This window comes from Nycticebus coucang, chromosome 12 (genome assembly GCF_027406575.1).
Source record: "Nycticebus coucang isolate mNycCou1 chromosome 12, mNycCou1.pri, whole genome shotgun sequence".
NCBI lineage: Eukaryota > Metazoa > Chordata > Mammalia > Primates > Lorisidae > Nycticebus > Nycticebus coucang.
In genome coordinates, this window is record NC_069791.1 from 9,915,838 (window position 1) to 9,943,803 (window position 27,966).

Sequence of the window (27,966 nt, forward strand, 5' to 3'; positions counted from 1 at the left end):
GATCTTACTGGGTATGGAGAATTCCTAAAGTCTCCCCAGGATTACTTCTTTGTTTTCTTGACCATGGGGTTGGATATAGTGGTATTTACTCCTCCTCATTCACTTCCCCCAAAGTCAGTCCTCTGTAGGGCCACCCTGACACTAGTTGTAATCTGAGAGGAGGATCAGTCTCAGCCCAGGATCTTTAATACTTCCTTCCTTACTCTCCATGAAGCTCAGGTCCTTGGAGTGCTAATGACCAGCACCCGGTCATTCTCACTTCCTCTCTCTGATTCTCAGGGACCGCACAGACTGGAGTCCTTGTTATTCTCAAAAACTAGGAGAGCCTGAGCCCTTGACCCCCTCCCCTTACAACCACCACAAGAGTCCTCAACATGGACCCTCCTCCACTCTCTCAAGGCCCCTCCTCTCTCTTCCCTCGTTCCCTACTCTGTGCACAGATCCCAAGTACCAGAGACTGCAAGACTGCTTTCTTTTCCTAAATCAAATCTTCAGGCCACAATCGCTGGTCAAATGGCAACCTGAGCTCAGATTTATTTGAGCTCTGGCTTAAAGCTGATGTCTCTTTTCCAACTGGACTCTTACCTACAAACTTTTGGGGTGTGGAACGCTTGCGTTTGGTGAGGCTGTTGGCCAGACGATCGATGAAAGTTGGCCGGTCAGAGGATGAGTGCAGCATGGACTCGGGCACCATCTCCAGGTCACGTATCTCATCACCTAGTGGGAGGGAGGTGGGGACAGGTTGTAGCAGTTGAGTAGGTATAGCTGTTTTGGCTCAGCCACTTTTGCCTGGAGAAAATCAGTAGGTCAGTGGCCAAGGAAGGTCGTATCTGATGCCTGGGAAACTGGCCTATTTACACCTAAAGCTCATCCCAGCAACATTTCAGATTGCGAATAATTATATATATCTGGCCCTTAATTTTATTTATTTATTTATTTTTAGAGACAGAGTCTCACTTTTTCACCCTGTGGCATCATAGCTCACAGCAACCTCCAGCTCCTGGGCTTAGGCAATTCTCTTGCCTCAGCCTCCTAAGTAGCTGGGACTACAGGCGCCCGCCATAATGCCCAGCTATTTTTTGTTACAGTTTGGCTGGGGCTGGGTTCAAACCCACTACTCTCGATATATGGGGCCAGGGCCCTACTCACTGAGCCACAGATGCCGCCCAACTGGCCCTTGATTTTAAATATCTTGTGTTCTCTCTCTCCCATTAGACTAAGGACCCAACCTTCCCCTGTCTCTGTATCTCCCTAAATCACCACAGACAGGGCTGTGCACCCCATGAGGTACTCAGGATGGGGAGCTCCACAGGTTTACTGGGGTAACTATCCCAAATTCCCCAGACCTCATTCCTCTGAGGGAGGAGGTGCTGGAATCACTGCTGTGCCCACGTGCTGTCACCCGGCCCTCAACTCCTCCATGGTTCTGCCCACAGCCCCACCTGGTTGGCCAGCCAAAGCCTGGGCTTCAGTGCTGAGACTCTGTAGGTAGTTGTGGCACCGCTCTTTGTGCTCCTCCAGGGTACTCTGCTGTTTGTAGCTCCGGCCGCAGTAGTTGCACTTGTAGGGCTTGCCCACTGTGGGAGAGGAGACTGAAAGGAAGAGGAGAGCCGGCATCAGAGTCACTTCTCCTGTGCCGGGCTCTGCACAGTCTCCAGGAGCAAATGAACACTGGCTTGGGGAGGATGTGGTGTTGCTAGGTTGAATTTTGCTTGTCTTTCCTTCCCTAACTTCAGTTGAAACCAGGGACAACATGCAGCTGAGGGAGTCAGGGGATACCAGGGCATGTAGCTTCAGACTGGTGGTGGCTTCAAGATGGCTGAGTTGCTGCTCAAAGGAAATGAGGACTCGTGGACTTTGTAGGGGATGGTCCCCAGTAGGCAGGGAGGCCTCACCCCAGGATCTCAGAGTCTGGGGCCCAGACTGTGGTTTAACCTTTCCAGGTGGCAGGCGGATGTTAGTGCTATTTATCAGACAAGGGGATTTTCTGCCTAACTATGTACTTTGGTTTGGGGAAATAGGTGGGCTGGGGTGACAGAAATGAGAGCCCTTAGATCTGCCAGTGTGGGCAGTTTTCATTGACCTTTACTTATAATTTACCTCCAGTCCTACCCTGGTTTTACTTATTATTTTGTCTTTCTACACTGAAATACCAAAAGAGCTCTAGAAAGACCATCATTGATAGAGAAATTCTGAAAAGAGGAAAAGAAGAACAGAAAAGGAAATAAAGGAGATGAGTAAAAAGACACAAATTTAGGGGGGGTTATTTCTTTTCCTTTTTTCTTTTAAATAAAGAACAGATTGTAAAGATCTTATTTCTACTGAAGAATAAAATTGGGAAAACAGTGGTGCATCATTTAAAGACAACTCTGAAGAGATGATATTTGTGAGAGGAGAGAGAAAAGTGAAGAGAAACAGGTATTGTATATTTTATGCATCTTGTTACTATTGAGCAGGGAGACAAAAGGCGTCTCTAGGAGGCTGGTGATTACTACTCACTGACCTCCCTCTCCATGCCCAAAGTGGGCCTTAACTAAATCAGTCTATTGCCCTTTTGCTATGCCTATGTAAATCCTAGTATTTTAAGAATGAAATGAATACCATGATTCCTATCTACCCAGGGCTCTTGAAGAAATGGTTTAATATCTGGGAAAGGAATTATTCTCCAACCTCCTTCTTTCTTGCTTGCTTTTTTATTTATTAAAAAAATTATTTTTTGAGACAGAGTCTCACTATGTCACCCTTGGTAGAGTGCCCTGGTGTTACAGCTCACAGCACCCTCAAACTCTTGGGCTTAAGCAATTCTCTTGCCTCAGCCTCCCAAGTAGCTGGGACTACAGGCATAAAAAATTTTTTTTATTAATACATAATAATTGTACATATTTATGAGATACATATGATATTTTGATGCATGTATACAATGTGTAATGATCAAATTAGGGTAATTGGTATCAAACAGTAATCATTTTTTGTGTTGGGAACATTCAAAATCTTCTCGTCTAGCTACTTTGAAATATACAATAAATTAACTACAGTACCCCTGCTGTGCTATGGAACACTAGAACTCATTCCTCCTATGTTACTGTAATTTTGTACCTATTAACCAACCTCTACCTATTTCTCACCCTCCACACCCTTCCTATTCTCTGGTAACCACTATTCTACTCTTTATTCTATAAGATCAACTTTTTTAGCTTTCACATATGAGTGAGAACATGTATTAAACACCTTTTTTCTTAAACGTGGGTTGTAACAGAAAGCATTTTTATAGAGATGGGACCCAAGGGTGTATTTGTCTCTGCTTCTGTCATGAACAATCTCCTACAGAAGAATATCCAAAATCTATCCAGATGATCTGGCTATAGTTGGTAAGAATTCTAGAGGCCAATTCAGCCTTGTTCCAAACCAGCAGGGGGAGCAGGCCCCCTGGCTAGGCTGCGGAACAGCTCTCTGACCTGCAACTCATTTTTCTCCCAACAGCTTCAGTTTCCTTTTCAACAAAATGGGAATAATTGCATCTACCTTGGAATCGTCATGAGAATCACATCAAGAGATACAGTGAAATGCTCTGTAGCCTATAAAGCCTGAGCCAGCGATGATCTTTCTCCTAGATTCTCCACATACATATGGATAAAGAGGTCCCAGTGACAAGGTGAGAGAACCTGGAACAAGGTAAGTGGATGGAGAAAGAGTGGTGAAATGCTTGTTCTGTCCCTTTAAATCCTGGCTCAGGAGCATTTAAGAAAAGAAAAATATAGCCAGGAATGTTTCCAAGGACAGACCCTACTAATTCTTTCCCCTCTTCCCTTCTTCCTGCTTTTTCCCAATCTTGAGCTCCCTCTTTCCTGCCAGTTCAGTTCCTGGCGTCTTCCCAAGTATGAGGCAAAAGCCTAAGCATAGTAAAATGCCTGACAAATGCTATTTGTCCAGCTGATTCAGACAGATATTGATTCAACTAGTTTCGACTGGGCTAGAAAACCTTGTTAATCCAGTTTCTCGGCTCTGTTCCATACATTGACCTCTAGGCACCCTCTGGATCTGCTTATGCCTCCAGGATGGTGACAACTTCTTGGGATAGGAAAATAGGATACTGTTTTCCTATTTGGAGGTCTTAGGTTCCCTTTTTCTAGTTCAAGAGACCTATGGATATTTACAGATAGTGGCTGCTCAAAACTTCTGGTGTTGTAGGGAGAGGGTGAAGATGGTGGCAGGTGTGGGGCCTGTGGCAGATGGGAGTGGGAGGATGGAATTCCCTAGGGCTTATAAATGGGGGGTGATGGAGCAGAGAGGGCTCCAGCATCAACAATCGTTATTTATTTATTTGTGTTTTTTTGAGACAGAGTCTCACTCTGTCACCCTGGGTAGAGTACTATGGCTCTAGCAATCATCATAGCTCATAGCAACCTCAAACTCCTGGACTCAAGTGATCCTCTTGCTTCTGCCTCCTAAGTAGTTGGGACTATAGGTGCCTGCCACCACATCTGGCTAGTTCTTTCTTTTCTTTTTCTTTCTTTCTTTTTTTTTTTTTTGTAGAGACAAAGTCTTACTCTATTGCCCTCAGTAGAGTGCTGTGGTGTCATAGCTCACAGTAATCTCCAACTCCTGGGCTTAGGCGATTCTCTTGCCTCAGCCTCCCGAGTAGCTGGGACTACAGGCGCCCGCCACTATTTTTTGTTGCAGTTTGGCCGGGGCCAGGTTTGAACCTGCCACCCTCGGTATATGGGGCCAGCCCCCTATCCACTGTGCTACAGGTGCCGCCCAAGCCTAGTCGTTTCTTTCTTTCTTTTTTCTTCCTTATCGTCCTTTCCTTTCCTTTCCTTCCTTCCCTTCCTTTCCTTCTCTTTCTTTCTTTCTTTCCTTCCTTCCTTCTTTCTTTCTCTCTCTCTCTCTTTCTTTCTTTCTCTCTCCTTCCTTCCTCCTTCCCTCCCTTCCTTTCTCTCTTTCACTTTTTTTTTTCTTTGAGACAGAGTCTCACTATGTCGCCCTTGGTAGAGTGCCGTGGCATCACAGCTCACAGCAACCTCAAACTCTTGGCATCAAGTGTTTCTCTTGTCTCAGCCTTCCAAGTAGCTGGGACTACAGGCACCCATCACAATGCCCGGCTATTTTGTTACTGTTGTTTTGGCAGACACAGGCTGGGTTAGAACCTGCCAGCTCTGGTGTATGTGGCTGGCACCCTAGCTGCTTGAGCTATAGGTGCCGATCCTCTCTTTCACGTTTTAGCACAGAGTCTCACTCTGTCACCTTGGGTAGAGTGCTGTGGCTTCATAGCTCACGTCAACTTCAAACTCTTGGGCTCAAGTGATCCTCTTGCCTCAGTCCCCTGAGTAGCTGGGACTACAGGTGCCTGCCACAACCATCAGGCTAGTTTTTTTATTTTTAGTAGAGATGGGGGTCTCACTCTTGCTCATGCTGGTCTTGAACTCCTGAGCTCAGTCAATCCACCCATCTTGGCCTCCCAGAATGCTAGGATTACAGGTGTGAGCCACCACATGTGGCCCATCAATAACCATTTTTTTTTTTTGAGACAGTCTCATTTTTTTGCCCTCAGTAGAGTGCGCTGGCATCATAGCTCACAGCAACCTCAAACTCCTGAGCTCAAGCAATTCTTTTGCCTCAGCCTCCCAAGTAGCTGGGACTATGGGCACCCCCTCCCCCACACCTGGCTATTTTTATTTTTATTTTAGAAACAGAGTCTCACTTTGTTGCCCTCAGTAGAGTGCTGTGGCATCACAGCTCACAGCAACCTCCAGCTCCTGGGCATAGGCGATTCTCTTGCCTCAGCCTCCCAAGTAGCTGGGACTACATGTGCCCGCCACAACACCTGGCTATTTTTTGTTGTTGTTGCAGTTTGGCCAGGGCTGGGTTTGAACCTGCCACCCTCAGTATATGGGGCTAGTGCCCTACTCCCTGAGCCACAGGTGCCGCCCATGCCTGGCTACTTTTTTTTTTTTTTTGGCAGTTTTTGGCCGGGATATGGAAATGGCGCCCTACTCCTTTGAGCCACAGGCGCTGCCCCACGCCTGGCTATTTTTAGAGATGAGGTCTGAAGGTCTTGATCTAGCTCAGGCTGGTCTCGAACCTGTGAGCACAGGCAATCAACCTGCTTTGGCCTCCCATAGTGCTACGATTATAGGTGTGAGCCACCATGCTGGCCCCCTATCAACAATCTTTAAAAAACAAAATTCAGGGAGGGTGACTGTTAAGAGCCAAGAACAGTGCCTATGTTCCTTTTGTTCCATGTTACAGAATGTGATAGATGTAAAATACCCTATCAAAGAGTCCCCCAAATTCCGCCTGGGGCCCTTCCACTGAAGGAGGGGTTAGAGAGGCAGGGGCCTTCTGCTCTTTAAGTACTCCCCCTCCTCAGTGACAGACTGTAACTCCCCAAATAGAAGAGAAGTCACTGAGCTCTATCCACTGGTGTGCGGGAGCCCCATCCCCTCCTCACCCAGTGGATAGTCACTGACCCGAGTGTGTGCGGAGGTGGCCAGTGAGTGCATCACGCCGGCGGCAGGCATAGTTGCAGAAGGGACATTTAAAGGGTTTTTCTCCAGAGTGCAGCTTGATGTGGCGCAGCAGGTTCCCCTTCTGGGTGAAGGAGGCACCACACTGATTACAGTGGAAGGGTCTTTCACCTGCAAGTGAAAGACAGATTCCGAAGACTAGCTATGAGGAACTTTGAAGGCTGAATCTCATTCCTAACCCATCCTGTCCAAGAGAAGGTGTTCTAAACACACTGCTAAAGGGCAGGACTATGCCACATGCACTAACCTTGCCTTAGTTTGCCTTGATTAGAGGTGTGTGGCAGGGGTGGGATACCAGGCCTGGAAAACAAGGCCAAGAGGCTGTTACCAAAAACTGAGCCCCACGGGGGCCACTCTGCCCTAGGAGCCCAAAGCCTCAGGAAGCTGAGAAGAGAAGACTTCCGTTTTCTGTTGTTTTTGTTTTAATGATGAGATGGGAGGGCCCAAATAATACCTAGGAGTCCTACCCTTTTTGGAGTATAGGATCCTTCCTTTTTTTTGAGAAGAGTCTCACTCTGTCACCCTAGCTAGAGTGCAGTGGTGTCATTATAAGCTCATAGCAACCTCAAACTCCTGCTCAAGTGATCCTCTTGCCTTAGCCTCCCAAGTAGCTGGGACTAGAGTTGTGGCTAATTTCTCTATTTTTAGTAGAGATGGGGGTGTCACTCTTGGTCAGGCAGGTCTCCAACTCCTAAGCTGGAGCAATACATCCACAGCTGACTCCCAGAGTGCTATGCGAGCCACCATGCCCAGCCTATAGGATCCTTCCTGAGGCTTTAATACCTTCCCTTCCCTCACATCCTGAGGGGGGTGGAAAAATCAGCTTTTTAATTTAATTTATTTTTATACTTTTTAAATTTATAAATATCAACAATTGAAGAAAGTGCCAGGAAAGTATAGATGTTGAGGGAAATCCAACTTTCATCCTTCCCCAGCCTTTTTTTGTCAGCTAGAAAATGTGCTGGGAGAGACCCTTCTCTTTCTGAGGCCGCCCAGCCCCAACATGGCCTCCTTCAGCCCTCTTCCTACACTGCCAGTACTGCCTCTGCCTCTCAACCCCACCCAGGAGCTCCTCCCTGAGTCCCTCTGGCTTACTCACCAGTGTGGCTGCGCTTGTGTACCATGAGCACGTTGGGTCCGATACAGACCATGCCACAGACATCACACTTGAGCTTGCCATTGGGCAGCCGGATGCCACCAGGGGAGTGAGGCTCTGGCCCACTCCCATCACAGTAACCCAAGGGCTCAGACAACGAGTCTTCCACAATCACACTGTCGTCCTTTTCCAAGAGCCGCTCATCTGGCCCCAGCAGTCGGCTTGACTCTTCATCGCTGTACATCTCCACCTTGATGGAGTTGGCTGGAGGGCAGGATGACGTTTAGATCAGAGACAGGCAAAAGGGAACCTGCCCTCAGGCAGGAAGTGAACTTCTGAAATCCAAGAGGGTGCCTTCAGGCCCTGAGAGAATCAGGCCTTCAAAGGGCCCAACACCCTACAATCCCAGGTGGTGATATCAGAGTCCTGCTAGGACCTGAAATAACCTTTTCCTTTTCTCCCACCTGCCAAGCACATAGTCTGGAAAGAGAAAAAGTTGGGGTACATAGGATGTCTTTTGTCATCGAAGAGAGGAGGTGACTAAGGGGAGCCTTTTTTTCCACTCTCTTGTCATTAAGAAAGATGTCTGGCTTGGCTCTGGGCAGGAAGCCAACAAGTAACAGTGGCGGGAAAATAGTCCTAGGAAGACTGAAGGGGGACAGCAAGCTAATGAGAGAGCAAAACTGGAAGACACACATGGCTCACATTCTATCTTATCCCATTAGACTGAACCCCGCTACCCCTCCATAAAAATCTGAGGCTGAGCAGGGGGGGATAAAGGAAGGAGGAGCCATTGAGGAGAAGGCTTTGGCTCTAGCTCTGACCTACATTCCTGGCTATTCCAACCATTTAGAGAATGTCACAGATCTAGGGCCAGCTGGGGAGGGGCAGTCATGGGGACCCTGTCTGGGTAGGAGAATAGGGTGTGGGGAAATGGGGAGGCCCTTCTACTTTCTATTTCCTATCTAACTCCATCTAATGACCATTTCTTTTTTTTTTTTTTTTTGGTAGAGACAGAGTCTCACTTTATGGCCCTTGGTAGAGTGCCGTGGCCTCACACAGCTCACAGCAACCTCCAACTCCTGGGCTTAAGCGATTCTCTTGCCTCAGCCTCCCGAGTAGCTGGGACTACAGGCACCCGCCACAACGCCCGGCTATTTTTTTTTTTTGGTTGCAGTTTGGCTGGGGCCAGGTTTGAACCCGCCACCCTCGGCATATGGGGCCGGCGCCCTACCGACTGAGCCACAGGAGCCGCCCCATCTAATGATTATTTCTATATAACTGCTTCTCCACTTCCAGAATTTCTCTTTGGAACCTTTCCCTTAATCCCACCCATGCCTTTTAAATTCTACTCTAGTCTGGCAGAGTGGAATTCACTTCGCTTCACTTTGCTTTTGGAAACCAGGAAAACCATAGACACTGGGTTCCTTAGAGAGACTCATAGAGACTCTGAGCAGGAGACCAGAGAGAGGCAACAACGAGGAAATGGTTACTAGTGGAAGGCAAAGTAAGGGCCAAATGCACAGGGGGTGTCTACTGCCATAAGCGGGTAGGAGGTTGCACTTACCACTGAGTGAGCGGCTGGGAGAAGAGTGCTGGCTGTTGGGGGTGCTCACCGAGGGCCCCACTGGGGCCCCAAGGAACTCCTTCTCCAGAGATGAGTCCCCGCTACCTTGGAGGAGAGAACAAGAGGGCACGTAAAGCTGGAGCTAGAGTTATCTACTGTCCATTGCCTAATCTTATAAAAAATTCAGTTAAATTTTACAAATGTTTATTTCATAGCTATGTCCAAGAAAGTATTTTATGCTGGGCACCATACCTTATGCCTTCCCAGCACTCGGGGTGCCTTGTGCTGACTGCTGGGAGCTCAGTGTCTGGGTCTTGCCTACCCTACCTTTATCTAGGCCTAGGGGGAAAAGCATCACTGCCTCAGGTCCACGTCCACAGGAAGTGGGGCTGGGCGGGCCAGGGCAGAAAGGAAAACGGGGGCCTCAGGAGGAACAAATGTTAAAGACAGACTTTCTTCCCTACTGTTCCTCTCTGGAGCCCCCAACATTGGATTCGGGATTTGTAGGAAGGGCAGCTAGAATTGTCCCTGACTCTAATGATAATATCAGTAATAATGACAGAAGCTACTATTAATTGAGTGCTTACTGTGTGCCAGGCATTATTCTATGCACTTAAAATGAATTATTTAATCTTCACAATAACCCTATGAAGTGGGTACTAATATTATCTTGACTTTTTAGATGAGGAAAGTGAGGCACAAAAGAGATTATATTACTTGCCTAATGTGATGTAGCTGGTACTGGAGGAACTTGGATCTGATCACAGACAGCAAATGCCCATGTCCTTAATCACTATCTACATAGTCAGTTGGGAGTTACTATCTCAGTTGGAAGAGTTGGCCCATTGGACTTTCTAAATTCAGCAAAAATTTGACTACTCTAAAAAGCCTCTTATCTGATCTGATTCTAATCACATATTTACTATTTGATGTTCCCTTGACAGTTAAATAATCAGCTTATTCTCAATATATTTATTTTGATTTGTTGACAAATTATTTTATAAAAATGATTTTGAGAGTTTCATGATGTTTTTCAAGGTTAGATAATATACTTAAAGATATAAAATGTCTTTTAAAAGAAATCCCTCCTCCCCACAATCTTCTGCACAAATATATAGGTGAAATAAAAACACATAGAAAAACACACACAGATACAGATCACATATGTAGATACAAATAAAAAACCTAAACCTACTGCAATAAACATACCCATAGCTTTGTAGATAATCTGCTAACATCAACATGCATGGACATGTGCACACAGGCCTAAATATGGAAGAGATAAAGAGAAGGCAGAGAGGAGACAGAGACAGAGAAACAGAGAGAACCCTAAAATTCATCCCTAAAGGCCACCTATTAGTACTTTACCCAATTGCCCAGCTATGTACATACTTACTTTCACAAAATAAAGATTCCATTATAAAATTGTTGGAGTCTTGGGCCTGAGGCAAGAAATCCGGAACACACCCTCCTGAGGGATCCCTCTCCAGCTTTGGTCAGTGGGAAGAAAACAACCACTCAGGACTTTGGGACCATTTCCCATTCATATCCTCTCCTAAAGTCCCACTTCCCCCATTCTTCCCATCAAAACCTGACGATATTTGTTCACTATCTGTAGAAAAAGCCTTATGACTTGAATCTGAGTTTTCCCAGCTGGGGCTCTTTAGGTGAGCCATGGTTACCTAAAAAAATCCCCAAATCGGAACCACACACATCATGTAGTAAGCACCTCAGAGATGTGAGTTGAGACTTGTAGACTCAGAGCCAGTTTTAAAATATGTCCTTTCAACTAAGTGTAGGATTTACTAAGGTTAGAATGACTGAAAAGGGTATCTCACTCCCTTTCAAATATTAGTGCTGACTTGCCCTAAATCACTGGATGTCAGTAATCAGGGAGGAACAGGGCTCTGGCCCTTGGGCCTTGACCCTGAACAGATAAGTGAGCTTGCTGGAAATCCATTGCTGGTCCCAGTGTACTAGGCTAAGGCTGCCTATTGGGGCTCCCTACATGAGGGAAAATGTCTCGAAAGAGATACTTATAAACATTAAGGGGAAGCGTCTTTCGTGGCCTTCCCAGCAAAGGTGTGGAGATAGGAAGGAGGAAGAGCAGGAACCTCTAGAGTCGCACCAGAAATTCAAGAGGCCCTTTCACACTGTTGCCCTCCCTCAGATAAAGTTAAGAGGGAAAATAGGCTGGAGCCTAGTTTAAGGGGGCTGATACACAAAAATGAATCTGTTCTTGGGCTTTTCTTGGGCCCAGGGATTTTTAATTTCTAGCCAGGGAGTGTAGGGGACTACAGTAAGACTTCGGAAGTTCAGCAGTTCCTCTCTCAGCCCCAGAAACCCCAGTGAGCGAATTTCAAACGTCTGGGACTCCCAAGAAATCCCAGATTGTCAAAGCCAGGAATTAAGGCTACCCTTAGGTTGCAGACAAATTTTCTTGGTCAAAGTCATCATAGATTGGCCGAACCCCCAGAGGGCAAAGCCAAATCATGAGGTTCACATCAGAGAAACAGGGAGGTAGGCAAAGGGCAGAAAAACAGCAGGGAAAGAAAGGAACTGGGAACCAGCCCACAAGCTAAATGTGTTTCACATGTTGAAGAAGACTAGCCCTCAGCTCTTGCTGCCCTTCCTTGATCCCTTCAAATAGTGGCTACTTCTAGGGAATAGCCATGAGCTTGAAGAACCTGCACACTTCTCTGCAAGGGACCTTGTAACTGCTTTCCCTTTTTTGACCATGGGCTTCAGGGTGGCAGGATGCTAACCTGCTAGCAGGGAATAGTGGGTACAAGAGCAACGAGAGACGCCCATCCTCAGCTCTATTATGGGGAGGAGGCTGAGGACCCTCAGATCTCTGCTCCAGGCTGAGGTATCTGCTGCCAAGGCTCCTGTTTCTTACCTTGCTTCTCTCTTTTCCCATTCCCACCCAGGCCTGTCTCGGCATTTCACCCCAGGCAGCTCTGCCTCTATCCCCAAGGCCTAATCAAGATGTCACCATAAGCTCCCATGGTCCAAGTCACACCGTCTTTGCTTAGCAACACCAAACACCCTTTTCCATCCTCCGCAAGTGTAAGGAGGAACGCCCCCTCCCCCGCTACACACACACACACACACACACACACACACACACACACACAGAGCCCCCATCCTCTCCCTCTCCTCAGGCTTGGGAGTTGTTACTGAATTGGCTCCCTAGCCCCAGCACCCCCCTTCCCCCCCTCCACTAGCCGCCTTCTGCCTGAACTTACATTATCCTTCCCTTGCTGGTGAGACCCTGGGGTGCGAACGCGGCCGCCGCCTTGGAAACGGCGAGGGAGTGCGGGTGGTGTGTGCATGTCTGCGTCTCGGTGGCAGGCAGGGGTGAGCCCAGCCACTCACCTTCCAGGAAGCGTGGATTCCTGGAAGTGAGGGGAACCGCCGTCATTTCGCAGGCAGCGGCAGCGGCACGGTGAGCACGGGCCCACGGCTGCAGCCAGCAAGAACAGCTCAGCCCAGGGTGTATGTGTTTTCAGTGTGTGTGTGTGAGAGAGAGAGAGAGAGAGAGGGAGGGAGAGAGAGAAAGAGAAACAGAACGCTTGGATTTGCTTGGGGAGGGGGCCAGAGAGAATGTATATGTGTGTATGGTAGGGGGATTGTCAGGCTACATCCCTTTTCCAAGACAGTGAAGGGGGTGGGGGTGTGGACAGGGAGGGAGAGGCAGATGCTGGTGCCCTCGTGCCCAGCAGACAAAGAAGAACTGCACAACAAATGCCTGAGAGAGGCAAGAGTGTGTGTGTGTATGAGAGAGAGAGAGAGAGAGAGATGGATGGGCCTGCGGGTGGGAGGGAGAAAGGGGGGCCCTAGGGAAGGCCCAATCCTCTGCCAGCTGGGGAAGCCAAGGCCCCAGAGGTCATGGGGCCCAGGACATGGGCAGCTTCAAGGCTCTCAGATCCAGAAAGCCCCTCCCCACCAAACTCAGCGACTCTTTGCCTCCACCTCCAGAAGGGAGGTTGCTCTCTAGATCTGGGGCCTGGACTGACAGCCTCCTCCATCCCAGCAGTGAGAGGGCCCAACACAGTGCAATGTCAGGCTAGTGTTGCTGTATGGCCCTGAATTCTTTCGGATCTCAGGCAAAAAGGCTGGTACATCTCACCACCTGCCCTCCCTCCTGTGCCCCAGGGGCCTGGCTGCAGACAGCCTGGATGAATCTGCCCTCTATCAGGACAAGGCCTCTGCTCCCTTCCCTGTCAGAGGAGCTGCTCACTGACAAACTGACCTACTTTGGAAGACTACATTTTCTGATTCTAAGAATTTGGGAGTGGGAGGGGCCGTGAAACTTTGGGCTGCCTACCCCTGGATGTGTTTCTACTAAGATTCCCTTAAACATTTCACAGCCTCAGAAAACTTGGGGCAAACACTACACTCAATTAGGCTGAGTTTGAGCAAGTCAATTTCCCTTGAAAGATAGAAGCACAGGAAGACTACATTTTCTGATTCTAAGAATTTGGGAGTGGGAGGGGCCGTGAAACTTTGGGCTGCCTACCCCTGGATGTGTTTCTACTAAGATTCCCTTAAACATTTCACAGCCTCAGAAAACTTGGGGCAAACACTACACTCAATTAATTGTATAGGCTGAGTTTGAGCAAGTCAATTTCCCTTGAAAGATAGGAGCACAGGGAGGGGGATCTGTGTAGTAAGTTATCTTCTTCTTATCTCCCTGCCTCCCCTGTCCAGGGAGGGAATGATCTGTACCTTTAGGAGAAGAAAAGGGGAGGGAGAAAAGACAGACTTTCTGAATCAGGTTCTGTGGGGTGTTAAAATATCTTTGAGAAACAGAAGAGATACTCCGTTCACCAAGTGGCCAGGTAAGGGAAGGTCCCCGGGAGAGGAGGCAGAAGAACTTGAAAACCTGTGAAGGCCCATGGTGTGCTTTCAGAGGGTTGTTCCCTGCAGCTCTTCTCTCTGTTTCCACATAGCTCAGGAGAGATGGATCTGTGAGGAGCTCTCAGATGCCTCTGACTGTCTCGACCATGCTCAGTCCCACAGGGGCTCTTTGCAGAGCTGATGGTAGCTTTACCTTGACTTTCTCTTTTCCCTTTCTAAGGTAACTGCTGATATCTAGATTCTCAAAGTACAGATGAGAGGTTTCTAGCCTCCATTTTCATTCAAAAAACATCCCATGCAGAGGCCACTTCTTATCTAAGAAATGCCAATCTGCTGAAAGCAGGCAAAACTCGGTTTTACAGCACAGTGAAGCAAATAATCTTAGAAGTTTTCTGCTAGTATTTCCCAGAGATTCTACTGAAAAGAACTCCATGGGATTTCTCCCCAGTCATTTCATAGTTTCCATTTGCCTACCTCATGGCAGGGACCAGTTTTTATCCATCTGCATGTTCCCTAGCACTCAACACTAAAGCACGGTCCTGAGTGTACTTGTTGGTCAACAGTGGTTTTCCTTTTTTTTTTTGAGACAGTCTCAATATGTTGCCCTCAGTAGAGTGCTGTAGCGTCACAGCTCACAGCAACTTCAAACTCTTGGGCTCAAGCGATTCTCTTGCCTCAGCCTCCCAAGTAGTTGGGACTACAGGCACCCACCACAACACCCAGCTATTTTTTTTTTTGTTGCAGTTGTCATTGTTGTTAAGCTGGCCATGGCTGGGTTCGAACCTGCCAGCCTTGGAGTATGTGGCTGGCGCTGTAACCACTGTGCTACAGATGCCAAGAGCAGGTTTTCTTTTTTTCTTCCTTTCTTTTTTTTTTTTTTTGAGACAGGGTCTCACTCTGTCACCCAGGCTGGACTGCAATGACATGGCCACAGCTCACTGGAACCTCAAACTCCTAAACTCAAGCAGTTCACCTGATTTCAGCCTCCCAAGTACCTGGGACTTAAAGACATACACTATCACACCTGGCTATTTTTTTTTTATTTTTATTTATTTATTTATTTTTTTTTGCAGAGACAGAGTTTCACTTTATGGCTGTAGGTAGAGTGCCATGGCATCACATAGCTCACAGCAACCTCCAACTCTTGGGCTTAAGCGATTCTCTTGCCTCAGCCTCCCAAGTAGCTGGGACTACAGGTGCCCGCCACAACACCCGGCTATTTTTTTGTTGCAGTTCGGCCGGGGCTGGGTTTGAACCCGCCATCCTCAGTATTTGGGGCCGGCACCTTACCAACTAAGCCACAGGTGCCGCCCCTATTTTTTTTTTCTTTTAACTTCTGCTTCTATTATTTATTTATTTATTTATTTTTGAGACAGAGCCTCAAGCTGTCGCTCTGGGTAGAGTGCTGTGGCATCACAGCTCATAGCAACCTCCAACTCCTGGGCTCAAGCGATTCTCCTACCTCTGCCTCCCAAGTAGCTGTGACTACAGGCGCCCACTACAAAGCCTGGCTATTTTTAGAGCAAGGTCTTGCTCTTGCTCAGGCTAGTCTCAAATTCCTGAGTTCAAGCAATACACCTGCCTCAGCCTCCCAGATTTTTGTTTTAATTTTTTGTAGAGGCAGGGTCTTGTTTAGTTGCACAGGCTGTTTTTGAACTCTCAGCCTTAAGTGATCGTCCTGCCTTAGCCTCACAAAGTGCTGGGATTACAGATATGAGCCACAGTGCCCAGCCATGGTTTTCTGAATAGACTTAACTGAGCAGGAGGTAGGAGGATTGGCTGGTTCTTCAGAAGGGCCATGACTTTAGTTACAAAAAAGTCTCTTCCAATTAAATCAGTCTACATGATCCCTGTCATTCTGTCCAGCATGTGGCAGGTACTGAATACCTTTACCCATTCCAACTCATTCCTTCCTTAAACTAATGTAGGGTCAGAGTCGACACCCTACCTTACATTACCCAGGTGGTGCCAATGATTCTCATATGTGTGTCTAATCCACTTTGCTATCTCCTTTAGATTGATATGAATTATTGCATATCACTAATTCCTTGGTCCCGGCTCAGTGCCTGTAGCTCAGTGGCTAGGGTGCCAGCCACATAACACCAGAGCTGGTGGGTTGAATTCAGCCTCGGCCAGCCAAACAACAATGACTACAACAAAAAATGGCCAGGCATTGTGGCAGGTACCTGTAGTCCCAGCTACTTGGGAGGCTGAAACAAGAGAATCACTTAAGCCCAAGAGTTTGAGGTTGCTGTGAGCTGTGATGCCCCGGCACTCTACCAAGGGTGACATAGTGAGTCTGTCTTGGAAAAAAAAAAAAAATTCCTTGGACCCATTTTTGAGTAAATAGCCTATAGGTTATTTCCACAATGGTAGTTGGGTTTCTGCTGGGTATATTCATCCTATCAAAACCCAATTCTTTTTTTCTTTTCTTTTTATTTTTTTTTTGAGACAGAGTCTCTGTGCCCTGGGTTGAATGCCATGGAATCACAGTTCACAGCAACCTCAAACTCCTGGGCTCAAGCAATCCGCTTACGTTAGTCTCTCAAGTAGCTGGGACTACATGTGCCTGGCACAACACCCAGCTAGGTTTTCTATTTTTAGTAGAAATGGAGGTCTCATTTTTTTTTTTATTTGAGACAGAGTCTCACTTTGTCACTCTGGGTAGAGTGCTATGGTATTATAGCTCACAGCAACCTCCAATTCTTAGGCTTAAGCGATTCACTCACATCATCCTCCTGAGTAGCTGAGACTACAGGCACCTGCCACAACACCTGGCTATGTTTTTTAGAGAAAGAGTCTCGCTCTTGCTCAGGTCGGTCTTAAACTGGTGAGCTCAAGCAATCCACCAGCCTTGGCCTCCCAGAGTGCTAGGATTACAGGTGTGAGCTATGGTGCCTGGCCTGAGGGGTCTCATTTTTGCGTAGGCTGGATCAAAACCTAATTCTAGGTGGGGGTGCTGGTGGCTTACACTTGTAATCCTAGCACTTTGGGAGGCCAAGGCAGGAGGATTACTTGAGGCCAGGAGTTGCCTGAGCAACACAGCAAAATCCTGTCTCACTGGGCATGGTTGCTCACACGTGTTATCCTAGCATTCTAGGAGGCCAAACTAGCTGGATTGCTTGAGCTCAGGAGTTTTAGACAAGCCTGAACAAGAGTGAGAATGCATCTCTACTAAAAATAGAAAAACTAGCTGGTCATTTTGGCAGGTACCTATAGTCTCAGCTACTCAGGAGGCTGAGGCAAGAGAATCACTTGAGCCTAAGAGATTGAGGTTGCTGTGAGCTGTGATGCAAGGGTGACAGGGAGATTGGACCCAAAAAAAAGAAAATAAAAAAACAAAAGCAAAAATCTCTCTACAAAATTTAAAAATTAGCTGTAGTCCCAGCTACTTGGGAGGTTGAGGCAGGAGGATTGCTTGAGCCCCAGAGTTTGAGGTTGCAGAGAACTATTATTACACCACTATACTTTAGCCCAGACAAGAGAGCGAGACCATGTCTCGAAATAAAAGAAAACATCTCCCCCCTATTTTGGCTTCCATTACAATTTCCTACCCTAATGTGCTAATGGTTCAATGATTCCTTCCATCTTAAAGACAAGTCTGTTTTAGGCCCTTTCCTATACTCTCAGAGAGTAAAGTTCCTAATTTCTTTTCACCTGGTTAAACTTGTTAAATTTGATTACTTTGGTATCTCCAAAGTCCATTTATATTATTAACCATGATCTTTTTTGCCTCAGTCAGAATATTTGGCAGGTGCAAAAACACATGTTAAGATTGTGGAAAATGGGTGCCTGTGGCTCAGTGAGGTGATGGCCTCATATACTGAGGGTGGTGGGTTTGAACCTGGCTCCCGCCAAACTACAACAAAAAATAGCTGGGTGGGGTGGCACCTGTGGCTTAGTGAGTAGGGCGCCAGCCCCATATACCGAGGGTGGCGGGTTCAAACCCAGCCCCAGCCAAACTGCACCAAAAAAATAGCCAGGCGCTGTGGCAGACGCCTGTAGTCCCAGCTACTTGGGAGGCTGAGGGAAGAGAATCACTTAAGCCCAAGAGCTGGAGGTTGCTGTGAGCTGTGATGCCACAGCACTCTACCAAGGATGACAAAGTGAGACTCTGTCTCTAAAAAAAAAAAAAAAAAAAAAAAAAAATAGCTGGGTGTTGTGCTGGGTGTCTGTAGTCCCAGCTACTCCGGAGGCTGAGGCAAGAGAATCGCCTAAGCCTAAGAGCTGGAGGTTGCTGTGAGCTGTGATGCCATAACACTCTACCGAGGGCGACAAAGTGAGACTCTGTCTCAAAAAAAAAGAAAGAAAGAAAAGAAGAAAGATTTTGGGGGTGGTGCCTGTGGCTCAAGGAGTAGGGCGCCAGCCCCATATACTCAAGGTGGCAGGTTCAAACCTGGCCCCGGCCAAAAAAAAAAAAAAAAAAAGAAAAGAAGAAAGATTTTGGATAACGATAGGGGGATGTGATTTGGGCTTTATATTCCTGCCTTCCAAGGCTGTAAACTGGTGGCCCAGTAGCTGAATTCAGCCCATAGCTAAGTGTAACTTACCCTTCGGAATATTGAAAAAAATAGAGTCATTATTTTATTTATTTTTATTTTGAGACAGAGTTTCACTTTGTCACCCTTGGTAGAGTGCCGTGGCATCATAGCTTATAGCAACCTCAAACTCTTAGGCTCAAGCGATTCTCTTGCCTCAGCCTCCCTAGTAGCTAGGACTATCAACGCCCACCACAATGCCCGGTTATCGCTCTGGCTCAGGCTGGTCTTGAACCTGTAAGCTCAGATAATCCACCCACCTTGGCCTCCCAAGTACTGGGATTACAGGCCTGAGCCACCGCCTTTCATTATTATTATTATTATTATTATTTGTAGAGACAGAGTCTCACTTTATTGCCCTTGGTAGAGTACCATGGTGTCACAGCTCACAGCAACCTCCAGCTCTTGGGCTTAGACGATTCTCTTGCCTCAGCCTCCCTAGTAGCTGGGACTACAGGTGCCTGCCACAACACCGGCTATTTTTTGTTGCAGTTTGGCTGGGGCTGGGCTTGAACTTGCCACCCTCGGTATATGGGGCCGGCGCCCTACTCACTGAGCCACAGGAGCCGCCCACCGCCTTTCATTATTTTAAAATGGAGATATTTTATATAAAAATGTGGATTTCTGATTTGTCTTGAAAAGTTGGAAGTTTTGGCCACACTAGAAGTACATCCTATATGGCAATGAATGGTAGATACTGAATAGCTGCTATCCTTGAGGTGGGACATGTGTTCATCAGTTCGTGACAGCCCCCACCATTCTTGTCTGCTTATATTTTTTTAGAGACAGAGTCTCACTTTATTGCCCACAGTAGAGTGCCATGGCATCCCAGCACAGCAACCTCCAACTCCTGGGCTTAGGCGATTCTCTTGCCTCAGCCTCCTGGGTAGCTGGGACTAAAGCTGCCCACCACAATGCCCTGCTATTTTTTGTTGCAGTTTGGCTGAGGCCGGGTTCAAACCCACCATCCTCGGTATATGGGGCTGGCACCCTACCCACTGAGCCATAGGCGCTGCCCCCTTGGAACTTTGAAACCCTGTTCCACTCTCTACCTGGATGAAACAGAATTTCAGGTTTGGCTGGTAACTTCAGAGTATGGGAGAAGGAACCAAATCTTCCTTTTGCCTATTTGCTTCAAATCATTCCTATAATGGTATCCACTCCTGTCCCCCCCCATTCCCTTTCTATTCCGTTAGCCCCCTATTCCCTTATCTGGGAAATAGAATCACTATTCAGGGAATGTAAAATCACCAAAATAATTGCACACTGCCAAGAACTGCCAAGCATGAGTGTCAGCTCTGTGACTAGGCCATTTAGAGATTGTGTGCCTAGGCTACAGGCTCTGCCTTGCTCCACAGAGAGTGTCTGCCCCAGCCCCTTACAAGCAGATCACGCAGAGGCATACCAGACATATAGGAGCGGCCATTGCAGTCTTCTATGTCCATTTTAAAGAGATTCTGCTGAAAGAGAAAATAGCCACTATTAGAAGCTAGATCTGGGAGGGAGGAGATTTTTCTATAAAATTTTTGAGTTAGTAAGAAACCTAAAGGATCATTTAATCATGATCTGATACTGTCTGAAAGAAGAAAATGTACATGTCATGAGAAAGACAATGCACCTTGATTTACAAACCCCAAAATTTCCTCCAACCTACAACTTCTGTAGGCCTCCCCAGCCTCTGGGGTGGAAACACCATCTTAATCCAGCTTGGTCCTAGATTATGAGAGCAGACCCTTTCCCTGTAGGTGGAGCTGATGCTGCAGGAGACAAGTTACACCTCAGCCCTCAGGGGGCCAAGCCCTTAGGGGCTCTATAACCTCAATTAAGGATGGGGTAGTAATCAGTGGAAGAAGCTGGATTTAGTCATAATGGGGATTCTTTTTTTTTTTTTTTTTTTGAGACAGAGCCTCAAGCTGTCACCCTTGGTAGAGTGCTGTGGCATCATAGCTTATAGCAACCTCCAACTCCTGGGCTCAAGCGATTCTCCTGCCTCCACCTCCCAAGTAGCTGGGACTACAGGCGCCTGCCACAACGCCTGGCTATTTTTTGGTTGCAGCCGTCATTGTTGTTTGGCGGGCCTGGGCTGGATTTGAACCCACCAGCTCTGATGTATGTGGCTGGTGCCCTAGCCGCTAAGCTACAGTGTCTGAGCCTGCTTTGCTCATGTTTTAAAAAGGGGGAGGAGGCTGAATTTAAAATGCAAGTTAGCCTGTTTGAGGAAAGGCAAGCAGTGATTGGCAGTAGAGTTAAACAATCAATAACTGAGAACAATTGAAAGTGATAATTTGTTGCAGTGAATTATCTGTTTAGGAGCTTGTGTGTGGGGCAATCTATCCAGTGGAAATTTACATACATCCAAAATTGCTTTCATTTCTCATCCAATGAAAATTAAAGGCTGGGTGTGGTGGCTTACACCTGTAATCCTAGCACTCTCCATTCAGGTGGGTGGGTTGCCTGAGCTCATGGGTTTGAGACCAGCCTGAGCAAGAATAAGACCCCATTTCTAAAAATAGCCAGGTGTTCTGGCAGGTGCTTATAGTTCCAGCTATTTGGGAGGCTGAGATAAGAGGATCACTTGAAGCCAAGAGCTTGAGGTTGCTGTGAGCTAAGACGCCACAGCATTCTACAGGGGGTGACAAAGTGAGACTGTCTCAAAAAAAAAAAAAAAAAGAAAGAAAGAAAAAGAAAATTAAATGCCCTGAGGCAGATTTTGGGGCAGGGTTAGCCTGAGCTATCACTAGGATTCTTGGTTTTTTGTTTTTTTTTTTGTAGAGGCAGAGTCTCACTGTACCGCCCTCGGGTAGAGTGCCGTGGTCACACGGCTCACAGCAACCTCTAGCTCCTGGGCTTACGCGATTCTCTTGCCTCAGCCTCCCGAGCAGCTGGGACTACAGGTGCTTTGGCCGGGGCTGGGCTTGAACCCGCCACCCTCTGTATATGGGGCCGGCGCCCTACTCACTGAGCCACAGGCGCCGCCCGATTCTTGGGGTTTTTTGAATAATTTTACTGAGGCAGACAGATGAGAATTTGGCTTGTAATATAGAATACTATACTGAGAGTGGTGGGGATGAGGGGATGCAGGAGGGTACACGGGGGGAAGTGTCTGTTTTGTTGCCTGCTTTGTCTGGAGTTGAAAGGCTCCTTTAAAGGACTCAGGAGAAAACCAGAAAAATGGGCTTACTTTCACACCACAAAGCAACTCTCTCTTACATTTCATCAAATAGATCCCTACTCTCAACCCTGCTCCCTAGGAAGCCTCTTTTCTTGACAGCTTCCCTGTGATGGACTGAGCTTTGGGACCAGACCACTAGAACAAACCACAATTAGAAGTGGTTCCTTGAAAGTTCCCTTAGGGGCAATGATTAGAAGAGCCCAAGTCCACAGTAGAGAACTCATACTCTCTGGAGCTAGCCTCAGAACGTGAGGTAGTCAGAGGTACAAAGATGAGGGAGGGCAGTCTGGTACTCAGGAGCTCCTTTCACTTGCAAATCATAAACTCTATAATGGCCCTTTGGGATTTTTCAGAAGAAAAAGTGCCACTAGTAACTTCCCTCACATATACTCCCATGCGAGAGAGGAAAAGAGTGAGCATGATTTTCCCCATTTTCTGCTTGTAAAACTAAGGCTCAGAGCAGTTAAGTTACTTGTCCCAGGGCTCATAGTGAGAACAGAACAAGAACAAGATGTCTCCTGTCTCTGAGGTTTATTTATTTATTTATTTTAGAGACAGAGTCTCACTTTATCACCCTCGGTAGAGTACCGTAGCGTCACAGCTCATAGCAACCTCCAACTCCTGGGCTTAGGTAATTCTTTTGCCTCAGTCTCCCAAGTAGCTGGGACTACAGGCACCCACCACAACGCCTGACTATTTTTTTGTTGCAGTTTGGCTGGGGCTGGGTTTGAACCTGCCACCCTCGGTATATGGGGCCAGCGCCCTACCCACTGAGCAACAGGTGCCACCCTCTGAGGTTTATTCTTTCCTTTAAACCATAATACTTCCTTTCAAAAGCCAGGCTACTCAAGACCTTTATGGATCTTCTTGCTTTTCCATGGTTCTAACACCAATTAAGGCATCTTTTCCTTTGCTGTGATCCCTGTGAGAGGGGGGTCTGTTACTTAAAAAGGAAGAACAAGTTGAGCAAGCTCTACAGAAAGAAATATGCTAATCTAATTCTGTGTGAGGGAAGTGGGCATGGCACACCTCATGCCCTTGTGAATAAGGAGGGGGCTACACAAGCACTAGGTGGGCAGAGCAGTTGAAGCATAGCATTCAGCTGGGACAAGTATATTATTCTTGGACTTCTGCCCAAATAGCCCCAAAACAATTTCTAGAAGGATGTGAAGGAGTTGTTTTCTGAGTTGGACTTTCTTCCTAACAGTAACCTAAGCTCTCTTGTTTCTTAATTGCTCTTAACAGGTGCTCTGTGACACATCTTGAGCAAAATCAGTACTTAGCTATCTCCAACTGGTCTAAATGCCAACTTGGTAACCCTGGAAGTGAAGGGAATCGCAATTTTGCTGTTCCTGGTCTGGTTTTCTGAGAACCAGGAACAAATCAGCAGACGTCCTTTACTCTTTGCTCCAGTCTCCTTGCAGCACAAACCTCTTTCCCTGCCTAACCAGGCAGACAGATCTTAGTGTTCCCTTTGAGGAACTGGGTCAGATTCGGTGTGCGAGTTGGAGACACAGTACAGGGAGAGAAGGTATAAGGAGAGAGATGTTAGTCACACAGACAGGTTTGGCTCAAAGATCCTGGAAAGAAACTGGCTCTAAGGTAACAAACACAACGTCACTCAGTGATGGAGCTGGACATGGGTACTGTATGCAGTTTAGTGATCTGAATGCAAAGAACTGGAAACAGTGAATCGTCCAATGCAAAAGGAAGTAGTTCTGTGAGAAGGGAGGAAAGGCTGCTCACTGTCAGGTAAACAGACAACCACTACACTACAGAAATTCACTTAAGGTTGACCATTGTAAGAGGCAGCTTTCCTTCCTTCCTTCCTGCCTTCCTTCCCTGCCTTCCTTTCTTTCGACAGAGTCTCATTTTGTCACCCTCGGTAGAGTGCATCACAGCACTCTCACAGCAACCTCAAACTCTTAGACTGAAGCGATTCTCTTGCCTTACCCTCCCAAGTAGCTGTGATTACAGGCACCACCACAATGCCTGGCTATTTTTAGAGATGAGGTTTTGCTCTGAGACTTGTCTCAAACTCCTGAGCTCAAACAGTCCACCTGCCGTGGCTTCCCAGAGTGTTAGGATTACAGGGGTGAGCCACCGTGCCTGTCTCAAGACAGATTTTCATTCCCTGGTTCCTTCCATAGGGTCTTGCTCTGTCACCCAGGCTGGAGTGCACTGGCATGATCGTGGCTCACTGTAGCCTGAAACTCTTGAACTCAAACGATCCTCCGATCTCAGCTTCCGGAGTACCTGGGTGTACAGGAGCACACTGCAGTGCTCAGCTTATATATGTGTGTATATATATATATATATATATATATATTTTTTTTTTTTTTTTTTAGGCAGTCTCCTTTTGTCACCCTCAGTAGAATGCTGTGACCTCAAATTCTTGGGCTCAAGTGATTCTCTTGCTTCAGCTTCCCAAGTAGCTGGGACTACAGGCACCCGCCACAACACCCAGCTATTTTTAGAGATAGGGTCTCGCTCTTGGTCAGGCTGGTCTCAAACTCATGAGCTCAAGCAATCCACCTGCCTCGGCCTCCCAGCGTACTAGGATTACAGGTGTGAGCCACTGAGCCTGGCTCAGCTTTATTTTTTAGAGACAGGGTCTTCCTAGATTACCATGCAGTGGTGATTCACAGGCAAGGTCTGATCATAGTGCACTGCAGCCTCAAATGCCTAGCGTCAAGCAATCCTCTGGCCTCAGCCTCTTTTTTTTTTTTTTTGAGACAGAGTCTCGCTATGTCACCCTCAGTAGAGTGCCGTGGCATCACAGCTCATAGCAAACTCAATCTCTTGGGCTTCAGCAATTCTCTTGCCTCAGCCTCCCAAATAGCTGGAACTACAGGCGCCTGCCACAATGCCTGGTTATTGTTTGGTTGTAGTTGTTGTTGTTGTTTGGCAGGCCCAGGCTGGGTTCGAACCCGCCAGCTCTGGTGTACATGGCTGGTGCTCTAGCCGCTGAGCTATAGGCGCTGCCAGGCCTCAACCTGTTGTGTGGCTAGGACTACAGGTGTATACAACTGCGCCAGGCTCCTCCCTGTTCTTTTGAATGTATTTGGCTTAATAAGAGTTCTCCATGCGCTGTCTTTCTCCCAACAACATGATATAACATTTGAATAGGAATGGACATCCTTTCTAGACAGAAGATTTCCCACCAGAATCAATGACAAGAATCAGTGAGAACCAATCCAGAGACTAACTTCCAAGGGCATGTCAGGCATCAGCTGACCCCTAAATCCCCCCAAATATTCTCACAGCTCTAACTATTGATTAAAAAAAAAAAAGTGAGAAAGTCAAGTTTTCTGTATGTAGTGGCTCTGAAAGCCTGAAATAAGATGGACATTACAAGTAATGAACTCTTCAAATCCTCCAATGAATCCTGTTTGATCCAGTAACACTTCAAAACTGGAATTTAAGGTCCAGGCATGGTGGCTCATACCTATAATCCTAACACTGGGAGGTCGAGGCGGGCGGATTGACTGAGTTCATGGGTTTGAGACCAGCCTGAGGAAGAGCAAGACCTCATCTCTAAAAACAGCCAGGCATTGTGGCAGGCACCTGTAGTCCCAGCTACTTGGGAGGCTGAGGCAAGAGAACTGCTTGAGCCCAAGAATTTGAGGTTGCTGTGAGCTATAATGTTACGACACTCTCCCAAGGGCAACAAAGTAAAACTCTGTCTCAAAAAAAAAAAAAAAAAAAAAAAAAAGCCGGGCATTGTGGCGGGCATCTGTAGTACCAGCTACTTGGGAGGCTGAGGCAAGAGAATCGCTTGAGCCCAAGAGTTTGAGGTTGCTTTGAGCTATGATGCCATTGCACTCTATTGAGGACAACAAAGTAAGTCTCTATCTTTAAAAAAAAAAATTGGAACTTAAAACATGTTTATTGTGGCTTAGCGTATAGAAAGGTATTGAGGAGGATGTTGGGAAAGAGAGTGGAGGAGGAGAGCATGGAAAGGACCCATGCCATCTCTTTGGTTATTTATTATTCACAAACTGCAACAGGAAGAGGTTTTTCCAGTTTCCCATAGCACCTGAGTCCTGAAGTGGAGCCGCCTGAATATTAATAAGACAGAACTTCCCATGTGCCTTGGGTGTGAGCAGTTCAGGTTCTACTAGTAGATCAGACCCACAGCAGCAGCGTCTACTATTTGTGCCTTTTTGAACTGAATGAAATATGAGTGAAAACATGTTGGAATCACACAGCTGACTCTGCTGTTTATTAGGGGTTTGTATAATTGGGGAGGGTAAAGGGCAAAGGAATCAGGCATTGTCTACAAACTGACTGCATGCCCCTTTCCAGGAAAAGACCTAGACATTTAGCAATTTGCAGCTCTGAAATGATCTTTAGGGTCAACCTAGTGCTCTCTGAAGAAAACCCACCGACCTTTGCTCAGCTCATGTGTCTGTCTTTACAGTGGAAAGATCTGACTCATTTTTTTCACCAGGCTGTAGATAGTGACCTTTTGTCTACACATAATAATAAAGATGAAGACAACTCAGCTTCGTTATCCAAGTGCTTGGGGAGCAATGCAAAAGGGATCAGCTCATCCTAGGAATAGCCAGCCTCTAAAATAAGAAGGGGTAAAGAGCTGAGAACACAATACCCGGGCAGTGGGAAAATGTCACCTCGTTGTTTCCTTTTAGATCTCAGACGGATGCATCTTTTCCCTCGTTCATGGTGCCTCCCTGTCCTCCTCATGCAGACTATGGAAGAGACAGAAGGCTAAGATTTATGGATGGGAGAAGAAATAATCGTACCTCTCCCATGTCTCATTTTAGGACTTAAGGAGCTGAGGAAAAGGGCCAAACTAAACATTTTGAAACACTAGGTGTGATGCACAGGAGATAACACTTTCTGGGTTTTCTGGGCATACCCCTAAGTATAGACCTGTGTTTATAGAAAGGCCCCACAAGGTCACTGCTGTTCCGTTTTATGTCTGAACAGGAATGGGGAAAGTAGGGCAGAGGAGTTCAAATTGAGTTTTATAATTATCAGTTTTGAAGCCAAAGATGCCCAAAACAGGGTTAGCTTTCGCAAGTGGAGTTTGAAATTACATGGAAGTTTCAATTAACTATTCTAACTGGAGTAGGGTGGCAAAAATTTAGAAGAGACAGTGACCAAAAGTCCCTAATATATGCTGATCAAAAGAGCTCACTGTTTTTTTTTTGGGGCCAGAAAGGTATTTTCAGGCTCCTCTGCTAATGAAGAATCTTGCTCTGATAATCCAATTTGGCAAGCCTCTCTCTTCTTCATGTTGAGGGCTTATGGCAAGGATGCTTCAGGACCTGGGAAATCTTGGAGCACAAATGAAGTTGAGAGATAATCTCCAATCTCTTGGCTTCTAACAAAAGGAACTAAGCCCAGAGTCACCTATCTGGTTAGCAATAGAAGTAAGACAAGTAGAACCCAGGTTACTAGGAGAGGGTTTTTTCTACTGGAGCACAAAGTTAAATCTTGCCCCAGCTGGAAGTTTTGGGCCACTCTGCTTGCCTTCTTTATTGGGTTACAAAATGAATGGTTTTTGGGTTTGCATCTTGGTGACCTAAATACATCCTTGAATTGGAAACATAGGCTTATGGATAGGAGGAAAAATAATCCTCTTCCTACTATGCTTCTTTTCAGAGATTATAGGCCTAAGGAAAATACCAAACTAGATGCTAAGTCTCTTTAAGGTAGAAATAGGGCTTCCTGGGCCAAGGACTACCCCAACATACGTACAACATCAGAGCCTAAAAGGTGGACTCTGCCACAGGGACTAGGCCATTTGCTCAGCACTACTCTTTCTAGATGCTTTTGTCTGATAAACCTTGAACCTATCTCTCTGTTTCCAGAACAGAGTCTATAACTCTTCTAAGAAGAGGAAGCAAATCAATCAGTCTGGAATTCAAAGCCTTCTCCAGCAGAGTCGAGAGACCAATAAAGAAAGGGAGTCCCTCTGCCTGTGGCATTGTCCACATTCACAGGATCCCACTTGTTCCTACAGAGGAAAATGATGCTAGAAATACCTGCCCATAATAACTTCTCTTTCTTTTTCCTTAGTTATGTTGTATGTGTGTGTGTGTTTTGGGAGGGAGAGAGAGAAAAAAAGATGGCTAGTATGGAGAAAACAATCCCTGTGTGACGCTGGGTGTGTGTGTATTTGTGTAGGATAAAGGATGTGTTAAGTTTCTTCCATGCTGGGAAGTACAAGCTGC

The 27,966-nt window shown here is 46.7% G+C and overlaps 1 protein-coding gene and 1 long non-coding RNA gene across 5 annotated transcripts in view; one reads left to right on the forward strand and one right to left on the reverse strand.

Annotated features, from left to right (window-relative positions):
- IKZF4 (IKAROS family zinc finger 4) overlaps positions 1-27,966 on the reverse strand; it is a 35,988-nt gene that overhangs the window by 3,822 nt on the left and 4,200 nt on the right. Inside the window, exons 2-9 of one of the 4 annotated variants that reach the window (XM_053555981.1) lie at positions 19,997-20,051; positions 12,439-12,588; positions 10,587-10,680; positions 9,191-9,295; positions 7,627-7,887; positions 6,471-6,638; positions 1,443-1,592; positions 586-717 (exon numbers count right to left, since the gene is read on the reverse strand). In XM_053555981.1, the coding sequence (XP_053411956.1) occupies positions 586-717; positions 1,443-1,592; positions 6,471-6,638; positions 7,627-7,887; positions 9,191-9,295; positions 10,587-10,680; positions 12,439-12,525 (997 nt within the window). In that variant the 5' untranslated portion in view covers positions 12,526-12,588; positions 19,997-20,051. Of the gene's footprint in view, positions 1-585; positions 718-1,442; positions 1,593-6,470; positions 6,639-7,626; positions 7,888-9,190; positions 9,296-10,586; positions 10,681-12,438; positions 12,950-19,996; positions 20,052-27,966 lie in introns of those variants that run through there. The other 3 variants (XM_053555977.1, XM_053555978.1, XM_053555979.1) reach the window with 3 other exon arrangements.
- Positions 9,258-27,777, forward strand: LOC128561587 (uncharacterized). The gene is made up of 3 exons (XR_008373296.1): positions 9,258-9,320; positions 26,217-26,352; positions 27,604-27,777. It is a non-coding gene; the product is annotated as an uncharacterized LOC128561587 (long non-coding RNA).